This window comes from Amblyomma mixtum, chromosome 2 (genome assembly GCF_055824585.1).
Source record: "Amblyomma mixtum isolate Tamu chromosome 2, ASM5582458v1, whole genome shotgun sequence".
In the NCBI taxonomy this organism is placed as follows: Eukaryota; Metazoa; Arthropoda; class Arachnida; order Ixodida; family Ixodidae; genus Amblyomma; species Amblyomma mixtum.
Window position 1 is genome coordinate 318,791,958 of NC_143013.1, and position 19,164 is coordinate 318,811,121.

The 19,164-nt window shown below is 48.7% G+C and overlaps 1 protein-coding gene across 5 annotated transcripts in view; it reads right to left on the reverse strand.

The window, feature by feature from the left end:
* SERCA (ATPase sarcoplasmic/endoplasmic reticulum Ca2+ transporting SERCA) overlaps window positions 1-19,164 on the reverse strand; it is a 141,913-nt gene that overhangs the window by 32,298 nt on the left and 90,451 nt on the right. For 3 of the 5 annotated variants that reach the window (XM_089575229.1, XM_089575230.1, XM_089575231.1), the window contains exons 2-7: window positions 11,295-11,530; window positions 9,178-9,195; window positions 8,472-8,554; window positions 2,200-2,304; window positions 1,054-1,192; window positions 160-326 (exon numbers count right to left, since the gene is read on the reverse strand). In XM_089575229.1, the coding sequence (XP_089431355.1) occupies window positions 160-326; window positions 1,054-1,192; window positions 2,200-2,304; window positions 8,472-8,554; window positions 9,178-9,195; window positions 11,295-11,412 (630 nt within the window). In that variant the 5' untranslated portion in view covers window positions 11,413-11,530. Of the gene's footprint in view, window positions 1-159; window positions 327-1,053; window positions 1,193-2,199; window positions 2,305-8,471; window positions 8,555-9,177; window positions 9,196-11,294; window positions 11,531-15,601; window positions 15,761-19,164 lie in introns of those variants that run through there. The other 2 variants (XM_089575232.1, XM_089575228.1) reach the window with 1 other exon arrangement.

The following is a 19,164-nucleotide window of genomic DNA, read 5'->3' on the forward strand; positions in this document are numbered from 1 at the left end:
CTTAAGTCACCCCGAAGTAATGGAAGTGCACAGAACCAGCTAAAGACCTTGATTGGGAACAGTGCTACCACGATGGCCGATCAGGAGAGAAAATGGTCGTTTAAATGAGAGCCAACTAGGCAACTAAGAGGCTGTCTGGCACCACAGGGAGACACCCACCGAAAAGAGAATGTTTTTCTTGTCCTGGTTGACAGCGCGGGGGTCCGGGATGGCGTCCGTGTGCTTGATGACTGAGACCGACTCTCCGGTCAAGATGGACTGGTCCACCCGCAGAGTCGTTGAGTAGATCTTCATCAACCGAATGTCAGCTGGAACCTTGTCGCCAACTGCGGCATGAGCAAGACCAAGGAATGAAATGACATCTTGCACTTACACAAACTAAGAAATCTACTAGATACATAGCTGCTACTATGCCACAAACCGAGTACCTCTGCCTCAAAAGGAAATGTCTCCCATCCCACACAATGCAATCAGGGTTTTTTTTTTTTGCCAACACCAACAACAATTGTACTGGTCAGCATGTCAATGGCTGCGCATCTTGGTTTCATGCACTGCTTGTAAACACTATAAACAGTTTATAACACTATAACAGTTACAGTTAAATAGTTATAAACACTATGAACTTGTAAACACTATAAACCCATCGAGCACTACACATGATAGCTGAAAGAATAATTTCCACCTGTGGCTGCCAGCATGTTAGTATTGCTCCGAACATGAGAACAAACCCTTGCCCCCAGCACCAGCCTCCCTCAAAGCAGAATGGGACCAAGCAGGGCGCCGAGCTAAAACGGTCAGGATGCCACACCTTGTACACTCTACAAGTGAAAAAGATGTCATGGCAATGTGAATGGACCACATGCTGGGCGCTCATGCTGCCATCAAAACTCATGGCAGACCATTGAGTTAATCATCTGTCTGTCCTTTTCCTGACTTGGCCACTATTTTTTTACGCTGTGCCTCTTTTCACATATACAGCATTTCCTCGTCAATTCCAGGTTTTCCACGATGCTAGACACCCTGGAAAAAAGCAAAGTAAAAGCGGCAACTTACCGGACACCTCCACAAGGTCACCTGGGACAATTTCCTTGGCACGAATTTTTTGGACACCCTGTTTGTTGGCCCGTATAACTTTGCCCATCTCGGGCTCGTATTCCTTGAGCGCTTCTATCGCGCTCTCCGCATTACGTTCCTGTGGGCGACAAAGAGCAACAGCCCCTCTCCAGATAAGCACAAGGTAAGCAAATCCAGACAGAGACGTGAGCACTGTCACACTATTAAAGGTGCACTAAAGAAGAATCTGAACTCGTCTTTTCACCATGGGAACTCGATCTACACGTTCAGAGCATTCTTAGAAACTTTCAACTATTGTTCTGTGTGGCCGATTTCCCTAATTTAAATCGGATTAAACGTCCCGGCTCCCGCCTTTTTTTTTTTCAACTCACCGCTGAAGGCAGGAGGAGTCAACTAACATGTACAGTGCCTTTCAGGCAGTTGCGTGGCGGCTTCACTTTTATTTTGTTCTTTATGCTTCCATGAATAAACAGATCCCGTCAGAGACAACATAGCTGCAAATCAGGCTCACGGAAATAAAAATACGTGTGGACTCTTTGCTTTCGCCGATTGCTATGATTCCCTCCGCCGATGGCAGAGCGGCAAGCTGACATGGGACTGGCTGAAAGGCACTCCACGCGTTGTTTGACTCCTACCGTCAGTGGCAAGTTCAAAAAAGGCGGGAGCCGGGACGTTTAAGCCGTATTCAATTGGGGAAATCGGCCACACAGGACAATAATTCGAAATTTCTAGGATGCTCGGAACATGTAGATCGAGTTCCCGCAGTCAAAAAATGAGTCCATATTCCTCTTGAGTGCAACTTTAAGCTGATGTTTACAATTTTAGTCAAACATGCAGTGCTTCACAAACATTACAAACACTGACTGAGAATACTGCTCACTAGGACTGAAGGCTCACAGTTGCGGAAGCCATGTTGCAAACAACAGTAAAAGATTAGCATAAGCTTGTTTAAACCAGCACCATTAAGTGCTGTGATGTGCCGGTGCAAGCATTAACACTCCAGTATCAAATATGGCAGTGCACAGCATTCAAAACAAAAACAGTTCACATAAAGTGAAACCGCAGTTACATCTACCAAGATCCAATCGTTTCCATAAATCAGTTCCACACTACTGTTATGCTCACCTGCCACACACCGACGACGGCATTGGCAATCAGAATGAGCAAGATGACAAAAGGTTCAACAAAGGCTGTGATGGAGTCTTCATGTTCTTCAAATAGCGCCAAAACCTGCAAACATATGAACAAAAAGCTGGTTGTAACCAATGCTAAAAATGCACTAGGCTCAGTAAAACCTTTTAATGAATTGCTTCAGGCAAGCTGTGAGGATGGAGGGTCATGTAATCAGTCAGTAAACCCCACAACTTCTTGGTAGATATTAACCAAGTACCGTAAAAACCGATGTTTACTACGAGTTTTTTTTTCTCCAGATTTTAGCGTGTCAAATTTCCACCTCATATTACATATGGATTCAAACAATTTTCGACCAAAATCTGCAGTACCGGTTTCGTTAATATCAAGTGCTAACGCCATCATGCATCCGGCGAGAGGAGGCGCTACTAATGGTGGCGTAGGCTGCCAGTTTCGATTTCGGCGCCATTTCACCATGCTGACCTAGCCTCGCGACGTCCAGAACAATCACACCTCACATGGCACGCGGACTGCGAAAGCAGCACTAGGCTGCTTTTAAAAGGAGAGTATTGTAGCTGCTGAAAGCATCGGCATTGCATCAAGCACTGTTGCATGAACTGGATGAGGTGGGGAGAGCCTGCGGTTACTGCCGCCGGACATGGGCCAGCATTCCTGAGGAGCTCGCTGGTTGTTATTTCAAGAAATGCGGAATATGGAACGTGCTTGACGGTATTGAAGACGTGCTTCCGTGGAAAGATATCCCTGACAAGGGCCTCTCAGAAGACAGCACACCCGGTGACTAAAGCTCTGACTACGGACACATCCGAGGCGTGCGTGCCAGAGCGTATGCCGGAACCGGTCTGCACCATGATCGCGACACACGACACGAGTGGGCGTTAACGTGGCACCTCTGTACCTGCAGCTTGCGCGACAAGTGTCGTGTATCTGCTGCGCCGACGTAAACAAAAAACCAGAGGGCGCTCGGCTTCCCCAACTTCCAGAACATCTTTGAGCCGACTGCATATCCTTATTCGCATTATACATTGATGAAAACTTTTTCCAGCTGTTGCTATCCCCAAATAACACCTCGTTATTATATTCGGGTCCACATTGTATGCAGGTTTCTACAGTATAACAGTAATAAAAAAAAAGAGCCTAAAAGCAAATGTCAGAATACTACAGCAGTCACAACAAGCAACAAACTGAGTAGTACTACACTCACACCACTGATGGCTGGAGAACAAGGCAAAACAAAAGGCACTCCAAAGAAAAAGCAGCCATTTGTTCACAAATAACAGTAAATTCTGCAAGCACTCGTCAAAAAACAATTACAGATTTGTTCTGATTCTTCACAAGGTTCATGACCGTCTTGTGTGAATGAAAAATGTGCACATTTATGGCAATGCAACAAAAGTTTCCTGTTTCTTGAAAACATTACCTTGCTGATTTGTCACAAGTGTGGACAAGCTGTGCGTAAGGGCACACATGAACATCCAGTGCAAATCCCACAGATTCGAGAATGTGTGTAAAACAGCGAAGCTTGTTGGAGTTTTATGCCTTCACATAAGGCTTCACTCTGAAGCTAGCCGTAAGACTCAATGCCATGTATTGGATATGTTACAGTTTCGTTTTCATGTTTGTGTTGTGGCGCCACCCGGTGCCGACGGTTTAGAACTTGCGAGGCAGCAAGGCAATAAAAAGGACACAGCTCTAGGAGCAGTTGTTCATTGCGCAGTGGAGCGCGTGCATCATCGTCCGTTTCTTCGAGCCTAGCCGTTGACGGCGACCGCCGAGCCGGTCCGCCTCTCGGCATTGCTCGGTCCACCAACTCGTTACAAGTGGCGACGAGGAGAAAAATTCAAGTTCAAGTTCGTCTTTCCTACGCCCCTTCTGCGCACGTGAGTTCTTCGTTGTTCTGACGAGTTCAACGCGCAAGAATTCCGTCATGCCAATGTTCGGCAACCTCGAAGCGTTCGACGGAGGAGGGGGAGATGCGTGGCCTTGCTACGTTGATCGCCTTAAAGCTTTTTTCATCGCGAATGACATCGCAGAAGCAAAACAGAAGTCAGTCTTCTTTAGTTGTTGTGGACAGAAAACGTATGCTCTCTTGCGGGATCTCGTGAAGCCCGCCCAACCGCAAGACAAAACCTTGCAAGAAATTCTTTCTGTTCTTGGTGACCATTACTGCCCCAAGCCATCTGCTGTCGCGCAGCGTTTCAGGTTCAACACGCGTGTTCGCGTGGAGGGCGAGTCAGTCAGTAACTTTGTGGCGTCGCTCAAAAGCCTCTCTGAACATTGCAACTTCGGAACTGAGCTTAGCAACATGTTGAGGGACCGCATCGTGTGCGGCATCAACGACACAGCCGTGCAGACGAGGCTGCTCGAGAAAGCAGACCTTACGTATGAAGACGCTGTACAAACTGCACTTGCCATGGAAGCTGCGAAGAAAGATGCCGGCGAGATAGCGAGCTCAAGCCGAAGCGCGCTTTCCACTTATCAAGTCGCGGCATCAAAGGGGCGTGTCACATGCTACCGCTGTGGGGATGAACACCTCGCGTCCGTGTGCAAGCACATCAGTAGTTCGTGCAATTACTGCAGGAAGCAGGGACACATTGCTCGAGTGTGCAACTCGAAGAAAAAGCACGCTTTGTCACGGAAGGGAAAATTCACAAAGCCAAATGCAAATGCGTCCGCGCCTCCGGCTCGCAAAACTTCGTGTGGAACTCATCCAGTCAACACTGTTGACAACGACGTTTCTGCTGACGTGTTTGACATGTGGCCAGTCGACACCGTCGCGCCGTCACCACCCTTCACCGTAACAGTCAGCGTTTGCGGTAAACCGCTCTGTATGGAGCTGGACACCGGTGCGAGCGTTTCTGTCATGGAAAAAAATCGTCTTCAGGAGCTGCTACCGTCAGTACCTGTCATGCCGTCTGATGTACTCCTGCGAAGCTACTCGGGTGAGCTCACACAAGTTCAAGGTAGAGCGGATGTCACAGTGCAGTTTCGTGACAGAAAAGCAGTGCTACCTTTATTCCTGACTGGAGAACGTTCACCTACACTTCTGGGCCGGAACTGGATTCGAGCACTGGGCATTGAGATTGCTCGCGTGGAAGCAGACGTTCATGCTGTTTCTAATGTTGAGGACCTTCTTCAAGCGTTTCCTGAGGTGTTTGAACAGAGCCTGGGAACTTTCAAGGGTCCAGAAGCCACAATCCATGTTCCACAAGATGCTGTACCAAAGTTTTTCAAGCCACGGCCACTGCCCTTTGCCCTGAAGGATGGGGTGTCACAAGAGCTTCAGCGCCTACAGAGGGAAGGCATCCTGGAGCCAGTCACTTCTTCAGCTTGGGCTGCACCAATTGTTCCAGTGGCCAAGAAGGATGGACGTGTCAGGATTTGCGGAGATTTCAAGATTACCATTAATCCAGTGGCTGTGATGGAAAAGTATCCAATTCCAAGAATTGAGGACCTGTGGGCCATGCTGTCAGGAGGTGAGAAGTTCACGAAGCTGGATTTGAGGGACGCCTACCAGCAAATAGTTCTTGACAAAGAATCTAGAAAGTATGTCACAATCTCCACACACATGGGATTATTCCAGTATACACGTCTTCCTTTTGGCGTGTCATCAGCACCAGCCTTGTTCCAAAGGGAGATGGAGAACCTTTTCCGAGGGCTGCCACATGTTGCAGTATATTTCGATGACATCCTTGTCACTGGCTCGAATGACTCGGAGCATCTTCGCAACCTCAGTGCTGTCCTATCTAGACTTCGTGATGTTGGACTTAAGTTGAAGTTCGACAAGTGTCATTTTTTCGTCCGACAAGTTGAATACCTCGGGCACATCATAAGCAAACAAGGCCTGTCTCCAAGTTTGAGCAAGGTATCTGCCATCCTTCATGCACCTGCACCCCGGGGCGTCAAGGAGCTTCAAAGTTTTTTGGGACTTGTGAACTTCTACAGGCGTTTTCTACCAAACCTTTCCGGACGCCTCCGCCCTTTGCATTTACTTCTCATGAACGAGAAGAAATGGGTGTGGGGAAAAGAGCAAGAAAATGCATTCAATGTAGTGAAGCAGTTAATAACATCCGCCCCAGTCCTAGTACATTTCGACCCAGGGAAGCCACTGTGTCTCAGCTGCGATGCCTCACCGTATGGGATCGGCGCAGTTTTGGCACACAGAGAATCTGATGGTCGAGAACTGCCCATTGCTTTTGCCTCCAGATGTTTGTCTCGTGCAGAGCAAAACTACAGCCAACTCGACAAAGAGGCATTAGCCTTTGTATTTGGTGTGGAAAAGTTCCACCAGTACTTGTGGGGCAATCATTTCACTGCTTATACGGATCACAAGCCTCTACTAGGATTACTGAATGATGACAAACCCATTCCAGTGCAAGCATCACCACGACTAGTCAGATGGGCATTGAAACTTTCTGCATACAAGTACAAGCTTGTGTACAAGCCTGGTCTGGACTTAGGTCATGCGGATGCTCTCAGTAGGTTGCCGTTGCCTGCAAACAACGTGGATCTACCTGCACCTGCTGAAATGTTCATGCTTGAACAAGCATACCCAGGACTGTTGTCACCTGCCATTGTGGCACAAGCTACAAAAAAGGATCCATTCCTGAGCCACGTAGCTCTTGCTGTCCTGCGAGGTGAAAAACTTCCAGCAGGACCAGAAGGAAATCCATTCACAGCAAGGAGCAGCGAACTCAGCCTCCACGAAGGTTGCTTGCTGTGGGGTTCCCGAGTTGTTATCCCAAAATCTTTGCAAGCCAAAATCCTAATGATACTTCATGCAGGGCATCCTGGCATTGAGAAAAGCAAGACAATTGCCAGAAGCCACATCTGGTGGCCGGGAATTGATGGAGACATCACTAAGAGTGTAAAGAGCTGTGAAACCTGCCAAGCTTACCTACGTGCACCGCAACGCATTCAGCACACGCCATGGCCGTTTCCACAGAGGCCCTGGTCAAGACTTCACGTTGACTTTGGGGGCCCATTCATGGGTCATACATTCCTGGTCATTGTTGACGCCTATTCAAAGTGGGTTGAAGTTTTTCCAGTGACGTCAACATCAGCGGATGCTGTTATCAATGCTTTGCGAACAACATTTGCGCAGCATGGACTGCCGGATCTCATAGTTTCCGACAATGGGCCTGCCTTTGCAAGTGAACAGTACTTGGAATTCTTGGCACGTAATGGAATACGTCGCATGCTTGTGCCTCCCTACCATCCAGCTTCGAATGGTGCAGCAGAGCGCGTCGTACAGACTGTCAAGAACAAGATCAAGAAGAGTGGATCTGGATCTTTCCAAACCCAGATTTCGCGGTTCTTATTTCACTACAGAACCACGCCACATGAAGTCACAGGCAGAGCACCGTGTGAAATGCTCATGGGAAGGATGTTCAAGACACCTTTGGATGTTCTTCGCCCAGATTTACACACTTCAGTGCTGCTGAGACAGTTGAAGCAGAAACTACAGGCCGATAAAGGGTGTCGTTCTTCTCCATTGCCGAATGTGGGAGACAACGTACTCGCAAAGAACTTTCGCCGAGGACCACCGTGGGTACCCGCACGTGTCACGAGCACTACAGGTCAGTCAGCAGCTACAGTCTGTCTCAGTGACGGTACTCTCTGGCATAGGCACGGCGACCACCTACGTCCTCAAGTCGAAGAAATCGTTGAGCCTACCCCTGAACTATGGAGGCCTGAACCTACTGGAACACAGGGCGTTTCCAGCCACCCATCAACAGAGTGTGACACCAGCTTGACTGTTTCTGTGGACTCTGACCTCACCGTGAGTGCTACTAGTGGCACAGAAGAGACAACTGTGAACGTGACTGGTGGTACAGAGCAGACTGCTATGAACTCTCCCAAGTCAGCGTGCAGCACGCCTCAGTTGCGAAGAAGCACGAGAAGCCGCAAGCCAGTGCAGCGCTACTCTCCATAATGTTCTTCTCTTCTTGAACAAACTAATGGGGGAGGACTGTTACAGTTTCGTTTTCATGTTTGTGTTGTGGCGCCACCCGGTGCCGACGGTTTAGAACTTGCGAGGCAGCAAGGCAATAAAAAGGACACAGCTCTAGGAGCAGTTGTTCATTGCGCAGTGGAGCGCGTGCATCATCGTCCGTTTCTTCGAGCCTAGCCGTTGACGGCGACCGCCGAGCCGGTCCGCCTCTCGGCATTGCTCGGTCCACCAACTCGTTACAGGATACACATTTGCATGCAGAATATTTTTCAGGGAAGAAACATGCTCTACTTACAAATGAAATAACAGCAGCTAATAATAAAATCTTCACTAGAAGGTCGTCAAACTGTTCGAGTATAAGTTGCCACAAAGGCTTTCCTGCAAAAAGAAAAAGGAGGACAGCTTCCTTTAATGGAACACAGCTTTTTAAAGGCTGCTGCATAGCAAACATCAGGTTTCAGTGAACGCTAAGTGATGTCATGGTACCTAATTGATGGTTTATGGTTTACAGGGGTTTAGTGTCCCAAAGCAACTCAGGCTATGAGGGACGCTGTAGTGAAGGGCTCCGGAAATTTCAACCCCCTGGGATTCTTTAACGTGCACTGACATCGCACAGTACACGGGCCTCTAGAATATCGCCTCAATCGAAATTCAGCCACCGCGGCCGGGATCAAACCCGCGTCTTTCGAGCCAGCAGCCGAGCACCATAACCACTGAGCCCCCGCGGCGGTACCTAACTGAATCAGCAGCACTAAATAACAGTGCAGTCCATTTCAATTCTGCCATTTAAAGCAGGGAAAGAATGTACAGTTTTATAGGTTGAACCAAACAGAAGGATAAGAGGTAGCAGAAAGTCTGCCTAGCGACTCTTAAATGACTAAACTTGCATGAGGACTCTAGCTCTTGAAAACTGCAACACTTAAGCCAATAACCACAAAAATTCTTCAGCAAACGAACGTCTGTTGGGCAGCACTACAAAAGCAGAAATGCAAAGAACTCACCCTCTTCTGCAGGTAGTTCTGCAATGCGTAGACAGGAACAGGAGAAAAAAAAAAAGAAAATAATTGGAGAATGTCATCACAAGACCGTACACAAAAGTTTCAGAAGTTGCTTGACACAAGTGCACAAAACTAGGCCAGCTGTGCACCAAGTGGAGCAACAGCGAGTGTTGTGCCGCTGCCCCACAAGGCATCCAGCATTCACCTGCCAAAGAGGTGGCCAGGCCAGCCAAGGATTCAAAGGACAGTCACTTTGAAAGCATGCTTTACAAGATAAGCACAGCGACTCCTGAACCATGTTATTGTTACATCAAAGAGTATGCACTCGCAATTTTTACATTAAATCTCCGATGCGGCAAGCAACATCTCTGAAACTGTCAAATGATACTTGCAGCCACATGCTACGGATCTAAACATTAGTTGCAACTTAACTACCTACAGCTATGAAATTGCCACAGCATATATCTATGCTAAAAAAAAAAAAAAAACTACAGCAGTCAAACTCTAGAATATACATGAGTATGCATAAAATGGCCAATCATAACCAAGCCAGCCTTCTTCAATATTTCCTCAGAGGCTACTTCCCACTATGTAATACTTGCCTGCAAGGTAGAAGTGTTTAAACCAACACTAGCAGTTACAGATCTGGGGGAAGAAATAAAACCGAGAAAGCTCTACAATGAGCGAGTGACTGTGGGTGTTTGTGTAAGTGCCTCAGCCATCTACAAGCGTGTTCCCTCTCTTTTTTTTTTATTCTACGACATCCCCAACCAAACAAGTCGCAGGTGCACATGCAAGTGTGCACAGACAGTGCGCAGCTTGTCAGGCTCACAGTCACACTTACGTAGTCTCCCTCACTATGGCCAACCTCCATACGATGAGTCTGCTCACGTGAGAGAGGGAAGCGGGTTTAGGAACTGTACCACCAACTGACATGCCACACTGCACTGCAATGCTGGTCCAATGCCAGCAGCCACTAACTGTGTTTGCACCAAAACGCGAGCATAGCTTCATGAGGCACCCTCAATGGTTTTTCCGCTAACCTTCCCAATGCTCTGTGGTGAGCAGTAATGCGCTCAAGTCCATGCGACCAGGAGGGCTATAATGTGTGGTTTAACACTGGAGCAATAACAAGTGATACAGAAGAACACTGTGTGCCACTCGCAATCTTTGTTCCCACATTGATGCTAAATGGGACTACTTGTCTTATCAGCTGGCCAGGACCTTTCAAGTGGTCTCCATTGCTTTACTGCCTGGCCTGCCTGCATTATATGATGCTGTGGCTAATCCCAGTCCAATGGGGAATGAAGAATTGGATTGGTATTCAGAAGGTTGAAAATAAGGTACATTTCGTGTAGCACCATAACCTGGGCCTATCTGACATGACATCTTTAGACTGAAGAACATGAACCAGTATAGATGCCACTCGAACTTCAAGCAACCGCGACCTGCTACAGGTGTTGCATTGAGCCACTCTGTTTCCAGCCAGATCATACTTAAATACTCTATGTGGTTAGCAAGAAAGTAGTCAGACCTGATCAGCAGTAATCCAACGGCCTCTGGACCTGTATCGTGATATGTCACAGCTGGTGCAGCAGTGATGTGACTATGTTATCACACCAACACTGAACTGCATGCAGGCCTTTATTGGTACGGCTTACTTGCAAGCCTTAACGCGCAGTTAAATAACTGTGGAAACATCAATTATGAGAGAAAAACAAGCTGTAACTAAACTAAGCAACTAAAGCAAGCAAAGAATGGAAGCCAAGTGTAGCGACCAAGGACGCCAAGTAACATTTTTTCGTTACTCCTTCCCCTAACCAAGACTGATAGCAAAAGGTAATGAAACGCAGTCACAGACCATGTCAGACATGACGGAACTGTTGTTTCAGAGGCTGTAGAGGTTTCTTGTTCACAAGCCCATTTGAAACCAACATAGGCTCCAAATCATTCTCGTCCTCTTTGACTTGGCCAGTAACTGCATTTCATCATTTCCGTTACGACACCGGACCAGACAAAATTTCGTTGAAACGTTCAACAGGAGCTATCCCTGAACACACATCTTCCCATTGGCGTCCCATGGCACATAATGGCTGACCAAGCAACCAAAGGGGGCTCACCGTTGGGACCATACTTGTCCTGAAGCTTTTTGACCTGAGACTCGCTCAGGCCCCGCTCGGGGTCTGTGCCAAAGTACTCGATCACCTCCTGGACGGTCTTGGTATGAGCTAGCTCCATGGTGCCCGCTCCTGATCGGCCGGGCCGCCCCGCCGCCGCCGCTACTGGCCTCTAGTGGCTGCTGCTGTCACTGCTGCTGCTGCTGCCCGCCCGAATGCGGCTTCCTCTGCTGTCAACGCTGCACCCAAGGAGAGAGAGAAGCACGTCACACCTCCAGCAGCCAACCCTCTGGGTGACAAGTCTGAAGAGAGTGGCGCACGGCAGTGTCTAATGGCCACCATCTTAAGTATGTGAAATGTGCCTTTGGCAAAGAAATTTAATTTCTATGTGTACTACACACTGCGCTGCCAAACTGACACTCAGAATGAGCCTGCATATGTCTACTCTGTAGACAGCATGCGAGAAAAGTGATGAAATCTAATTCTTTTTCTAAATATTATGTTTAGCAACTCTGACTGCTGGTGTAGCACATGCATAGGTGGCTGGCTTTGTTTGCATAAGTCACATTGTGCCAGATGATGGAACACACTTGATTACACGCAACATGGGGTTTTGCAAATACCTGCCCTGCATCATCAGAGAATGCATTTCTGGTGCAATAGACAAAATATGCTGCGTATACGGCTATGACCAAGAAAAGAAAGGCTGTTACACACAGTGAGGCATCTCTAATTGGGAGAACAAAGATGGCAGGGGAGCGCTTGTGACAAGCAAAATCTGTTCACAAGTGAAACTGGACGGTTTATCTTGTCGGGCAACACCCCTTTGACGTCATGTTGTGTTCAGTAGGGAGGTCTACTGTACAGACCCTGGCTTGCACCTTGGTAGCTTGCACCAAGTTGCTGGCAGACATCGCTTATTTTATAGGCAGCAGCTTGTATACTGCCTTTCATAAAAAGCCCAAAGTGGTGTGCGTGTGCCTGTAGGATGCACCACTGAGTGCCACTTGCCAAGCCAGTTCTGCAGTCAACAGAGCCCTTAGCACGTTTATGGTGCCGTGGGTCCCTGGCAGGTCACGTCATTTATCCATGCTGAGCAGCCCCGAATAATGGGTACAATAATGAAGCCATGGCTCAGATTTCATTGTGAGGTCTAAGGAGGAGGACCTCACTATAAAATCTGTCCCACAGCTTCATCGTGGGACCCAATATTCACGGCTCAACAGCAAAAAATTGGAGGGGACACTTAAGCTTAGCCTTAAGGGCATGACACGACAGCTAATGGGTTAATAATGCCCATACACGCAGAATTGGGCAGTCCCTAACATTCGTAGATCCCTGGCCGTCCTCATACCACTCCTGGTGCAGCAGTTAAGCGGTGCGCTTTGCCCTGCGATGGCAGGTGCTGCCATCCGTGAGATTTGCACAATCCAGGTTACTCTTCCCAGCAACCTCTCGCGACCAATCATTAATTTAACTGCCACCTGCCACGGTGGGCAGTTTGCTCACAATCCAGCGGGCATGTTGTGATGATGCCACAAGGTCAAGTGACCTAGCTTTGGGGATTTTTCGCTCACGGTCAACAACACCGATGCTGACCACGCCACTGGATTTTCTGTGATGCAAGCTCCCTAACGCTATTGTGTTAAAAAAATGACGCGACGCAGAGTGACCCACGGCAGAGTGAACGTGTCAACTCAACTTTGTCAGACATGACGGAACTGTTGTTTCAGAGGCTGTAGAGGTTTCTTGTTCACAAGCCCATATGAAACCAACATAGGCTCCAAATCATTTTCGTTTATGGGGTTTAACATCCCAAAGCAACTCAGGCTGTGATGGACGCCGTAGTGAAGAGCTCCGGAAATTTCGACCACCTGGGGTTCTTTAACGTGCACTGACATCGCACAGTACAGGGGCCTCTAGAATTTTGCCTCCATCAAAATTCGACCGCTGCGGCCAGGATCGAACCCGCGTCTTTCGGGTCAGCAGCCTAGCGCCATAACCACTGAGCCACCACTGCAGCTGGGGCCGTAGCAGCATTAGAAGATTCCTACAAAGGGCGAAAAAGCCCTACGGTCACCAAACGCAGTAACATTTCTGTACCCATGCTCCTTATAGCTGAACTGCATGGTCGTAGCATCCGCCAAATAACTCTGCATGAAGGGCAAAGGCTACAAATTCTTCAGGACACCAACACCTGTAAGTGCAGTAGAAGTGTATGCAGAAATGTGGGAGAAGGGAGCAGGAAATGGTCACGGAATGTGTACCCTGAGACTGGAAGCCTTGCTTAAGTTTCCACCTGCTCGTGCCATCAGTATACAGACCTATACCAAACTGTCCAACTTTGTTCTCTGAAACACGAGATGCAGCTGGTAGAAGCTCAGTCTGCTGCTGGTCTTGTACAAAAACAAGACTTAAAAAACTACTTTTAATTAATATGAAGCTCATAACTACTTTAGATTCATAATTAGCTGTCAAGTTTCACCAGCTGCAAGCAAGAATTTCATAAACTGTGTAACAATTCAGTAAGCACTGGCACTTGCTCTTTGTAGTCATCATGGCATAACGGGACCAAACATGAAAACTTTTACACTGCACCATGCTGCAACCGAAAATGCTGAGCAGAATCTACAATATGCACAGACACAGGGAGTAGCATTACGCCTACTCAGACACACACGTACCCTGCCTCATCACAACATTGAGCACTAATTAACATTAACACTGCTTTTGTGGCGGTTATTCAATGACAGCACATCACCAGGGTCTCAAAACGTGCTCTTTCACAAGTTGGGTAACAGAGTGCTCTCTTTCGCACACTTCTTGCACAGAGTAACAGCAACAAGGTACAGGAAAATTTTTTTCGCAGTGTCATGCCAACCAAACGCCGATTCCTCAGTCAATCCGTGAGCAAGCTCAGATGCAAGCAGTCATGGGCGGCGCACGTCAGAGGTTAGGAGACGCAGCAGTGCAGGCATGGCCTACACTACGCTCGCGACGACCACAGATCGCATTAGGCAACTTCCTCATTGGCGTCGCGAGGCACCATTGTCTACAGCAGCAAGCGGCAAAATGGCAACAAAAATGAACGCGGCCGTGAGCAGTTTTGTCCCGTGCGCTACTACCTTTCATGTGGCGCGATCGGGCCGTTCGGGAAAGTAAACAATTGTCCGATCGCGGTTCCTCCTCCCTCTGGGCCAGAGGGAAAAGCACCCCTCGAAATATCCGCTTCGCTCATTCTTTCTTATCCCGTTTCTTTGGCGCATGACCAGCGCAGCACGAGTAGCGCCTTTAATTAAAAGTCCCTCGTACAGACGACGTCAGCGTTTGCGTCACGAAGGTCGCGTTATGCGAGGGGCACTTATTTTCTCTCGCTACCATCTTCCTCTTTTTTTCTTCGCCCCGCACCGACCCGACGACCACCAGTGAGCCTCTCCAGCCGGTCAGGTTCGGGTGAACGAACTGCAGCACCTCGACGGACCAGCGACGAATGACTATAAATTTCCAACCACGCGGTTGGCCGCAGCGACCTGCGAAACCACTGGCGCAGCCTACCACGGTACGAACGGCAGCCCAACACCACGCTCGAGTCACTGCGCCCCGGCAAAGCGTGCCGACGCACTTGGGTGCCTGTCACGGCAATCGGCGGGCGGCATAGCGCGACAATCGAGAGGTCGATCGGTTAGCTCGCATGCAAGCGCGGAAGGAAAGAAAACCTCCAGCGAGTCACGCGACGAACACAGTGTTTCGAAATATTGATGAGCCGCAACACTCGCGAACAAGCGTTATAACTCTATATCGAAAACCTCTCGTCTCAACCAGGCACCACCCTCAAACTCAGCGGCAACGCGGAATCAGGCACCAATGAACACCGCGACCTGCACACAGGTCAGAGCAGCACCGTAAAAGGCGGCAAGGTAATAGACCATCCGTAGCCGAACGGAACATTTCTACAGTGCGACGCACATCGACCCGAAGGAATCGGACGATTCTTGGAAGCTTGACGGCATGCATGGATACTTTTCCTTTATCTTGATAGTGGCCTGGCGAACATTCTCTCAACAAAGATTCAAGCGCCGAGCCACACGTTATCCGTGCAGTAAGCGGCGATAAGCGGGCTGGCAATAAAAAAATCTCGCAATGATGAGTCCGTGCAGAGCGTTTAGGCCTAGGCGATTCATCCGCAAGTGCCGGCTCGCAGCCACCAGTTCCGATACCGACGCACAGCAAACAGAGGCCACGTACCGTCCCGAAACAGTCAAACGGACACTCTAAATGGACGTGCGGGTAGCAGAGATGGTCGTACGTACCATAGTACCATTTATACTCGGTGGTAAATCCTGCAGAAGTTCCCGTGGCGCGGTGCAGATGACAGGCGAACACACTCAACAAAGTTCATGTGGATTACAGCCATTGGACGTGGCGTCACCACGTGGACGCCGGAACTTCCTCTCTGCAGACTGTGACGCAAAACGCGTCACGTCCGGGAATTTGTGGCACGTGGTCACTCTGCGCTGTTGCTCCGGTTGCGAGTGCGCTGCGGCGCTGCTGCTACAAGTTGAGTGCGCGCGCGCCTCTCGTGCGGCGGCCGTGGCATTCTTCTTTTCTTTGCGTACTTATTTTTTTTTCTCATTGCGCACATTTTTGTTTAGGACGTTGTATTTTTGTTCGACCACTGGAGCGGCTGAGCTACGCACCAACGTTACTACGCACTGCATCAACGTTAGCGCTGCTGATACACTGCACCGCACGATATCCGCTAAAAACGCAGCCGTTCGGGCGATGGACAGCGTTGTGTCACAGTATTCGTTTCTCTGTCTCTCTCAGCCTGGCTCTGTCTTTCGCTACATTTTGCACCAGGACCTATTCGTGTGCGGCGATATTACAGGACAGACCTAGCGACGCAACGCCAGCTGCATTTCGTCTCACGCTTCCATCCAAACGGACGCGCAAACCTGCAGCACGCGTCTCGCGTTGACTGATTGCCTGTCGTGTTCAGACATCGTGGTTGAAGCAGTGGAGGCTGTCGTGCGGCTCCGCAAGCATCCTGGGGATTTGTGATCACTGCCTACCCAGCCTACCTCCCGTCTCCTCCTCCTCATCATCAACGTCATCTCTCTCTCTCTATCTCTCTCGTTTTTTCCTCGACAGTGATGCGCCGAACTCCTGGTTCAAAGCTCGTCAAGCTTTTCTTTTCTTTTTTTTTTTTGCAGTGGGATTTTTGTGGGCAAAGGAAGCTTGGTGGCGGGCATGGTGGAAATGCGTGCCCTCTCCGCGCGGGTTGCGTTCGGTATCTTCTATTACAACGCCCAGCTGTCATACGGCACGTGGCCGTGCAACAACCGACCTTTTCTGCGTGCGTGAAATAGCCCCTAGCAAACGCCCGTGACGGTTCGGGGAGGTCATATCGGGTCCCCCCCCCCCCCCCCCCCCCCGCGGAGAAATAAAATTTAAAACTGGCCGAGGAACACGTTCATGGTATTCCCTAGCTTTTACTTTGAAGTTAGCCTGCCGTCGTCACAAAGTCTTCGCTGTGCCGTGAAGCTGAGTGCTGTTCTCCTCGTGAGAACCAAGAATTTTATTGCGCGAAAACTTTCTCTTGTAATGCCATGAAAGGTTATGCGCAAAAAAACAGACGAAGACGATAGGACGAGCGCAAACTAACAACTAGTTTATTCAGAAGTTGACTCCTCTAAATATAAGACAAGCATGTGCATGCGCTGCGGATATACACCCACAGCATGCCTGTTAAACGTGATAATACCATCATACCCTACAAGACAGATCTTAACAATGCTGACTCGCTTCTATACAAGGTAAGAGACGTATCGCTGACGCAATTGTGTGCATTCTTTATCAAGAAGGAGTCCATTATCTCTCGCGCCACGGCGTTGCTGCCCTGGCCAAGAATCTTGATCTCATTCAGTCGCGGCCTGCATTCTTGTCCAGGTCCTTGACCAGGGCAGCAACGTCGTGGCGTGAGAAATAATGGAATCCTTCTTGATAAAGAATGCACACAATTGCGTCAGCGATATGTCTCTTACCTTGTATAGAAGCGAGTCAGCATTGTTAAGATCTGTCTTGTAGGGCATGATGGTGTTATCACGTTTGGCAGACATGCTGTGGGTGTTTCCACAGCGCATGCACCTGCTTGTCTTATATTACGAGGTGTCAACTTCTGAATAAACTAGTTGTTATCTGCGCTCCTCCTGTCGTGTCTTCGTGTCGTCTTTTTTGCGCATAATCTTTCATGGTATTACAAGTATCAAGGAAACTAGCCCGACAACATCTCTTGCTGAAAACTTCCTCGAATCTCACCTTTGGTCGAGAGCGAGCAAACATTGAGACAAACGAATATTTGTGTATATTCCTCTCATTCTGTCTGCCTCGCGGTGTGACGCTTGCACGTTGCTAGTTCCTCACAGAAACAGCAAAAGACAAAACAGGATGCAGAGTCATCGAGGCCACATTCCTCTCTCTCTCTCCACTTCCAATAAAAGGAAGTAGAACGCGAGAGAATGACCAATCCCGCATATAGGGGCATCAACCCGTTGACGCTATCGAGTCGTACTATTATGGATGGAGCTTACCAATTTCGCCGACCTTTGTCTGAATGAAGCCTGCTTGACCTTGAAAACAGAGCCTCGAACCGAAGTGAAAACCGAGCTTCTAGCGCACCTAATATTCGCATTTGACCTAACCACGCTAAATCGGCCGCCAGTTTTTTTTTGTTTTTTTTTTTAATTTCTGGAGACTGGGTTGTTGAGCCGTTCTCACGATCCTGAACCGCGTAACGACCACCGAATTTCGCGCAGACAGCTTAGCTGCCCTGCGCGATGCTGCAATTTTAAACGCATTGCCTTACTTCTGCTCAAAGTGTATGGCTTTTTCCGCGTCAGTCTACCGACAGCAAAATATTCTTCTCCGCGTTCTGTGAACAAGCTTGTTCGGCTTACGTCACAGGACGCAACGTAGAGTCGATCACGCTTGTCTAGAGTGCTCGGACGGTGTGCTGCGGAGAATGAACTGAAATCTTTTCGCAGCTGCTTTGCTAGCGCTAAGGCGCTGGTGCCTGTGCGTTCTCGTCTCTATTCAGCTGCTCTCCAGCGCAAGCATTTTCAATGAAAGTCAATACCTGCTTCATAATTTCTCTTCATTCCCCCCGAACGGCGCCTTTCCAGCGCTCTATAGACAAGTGTGATCGACTCTTACACCAAGGCACAACCTCAGCACTGTAGTCTGCGACAGTGGAGGCTGATGGAAATTAGTAGCACCAGCGTTAAAACGCATAATAGACCTGCCACGTCGTTATGCAAGGCCCCTCAACGGACTCTGTTCCTGGCCTGATAGGGCACTCGCAACAGGTACATACCATGGCCGTCAAATAAAACGCAAAACGTGGTAACTGAAACATCAAATCAAACAGACAATTCGCAGGGGCGGATTCCGCTCGCTCTCGCTGCCGAATGTCCAAGGAGCTCAAGTGTGAACACGCCATCAGAGCAGTTCTTTCTTTCCTCAATGAGTGCCTCCGACACTGGCTTATCAGTGTTGCTAGACCCTATGGTGTTTAGCGGTCGTCTGTGGCGATTTTTAATGTTTAGTGAACAGAAATGAAAGAATGAGTTGACGCTCCTGTATATCAGTAATCAATTAAAATATTGTGTGACGAGCAATTTTTTTCTATTGGATAAGGCCGTTCGCGTAAAGCTTGTAAAGGAACCCTCAAACCCAGACGCGAGGCGTGCGTTACTTATGCGACCTCTCTAAGCTAAACAGATGATTTTCAGGAGAATAATCTGCACGTTCGATATAGCCAGTAATAATATCTAGGTTCGATATATCCGGGCTCGACTGTACCCAACCTTCACGA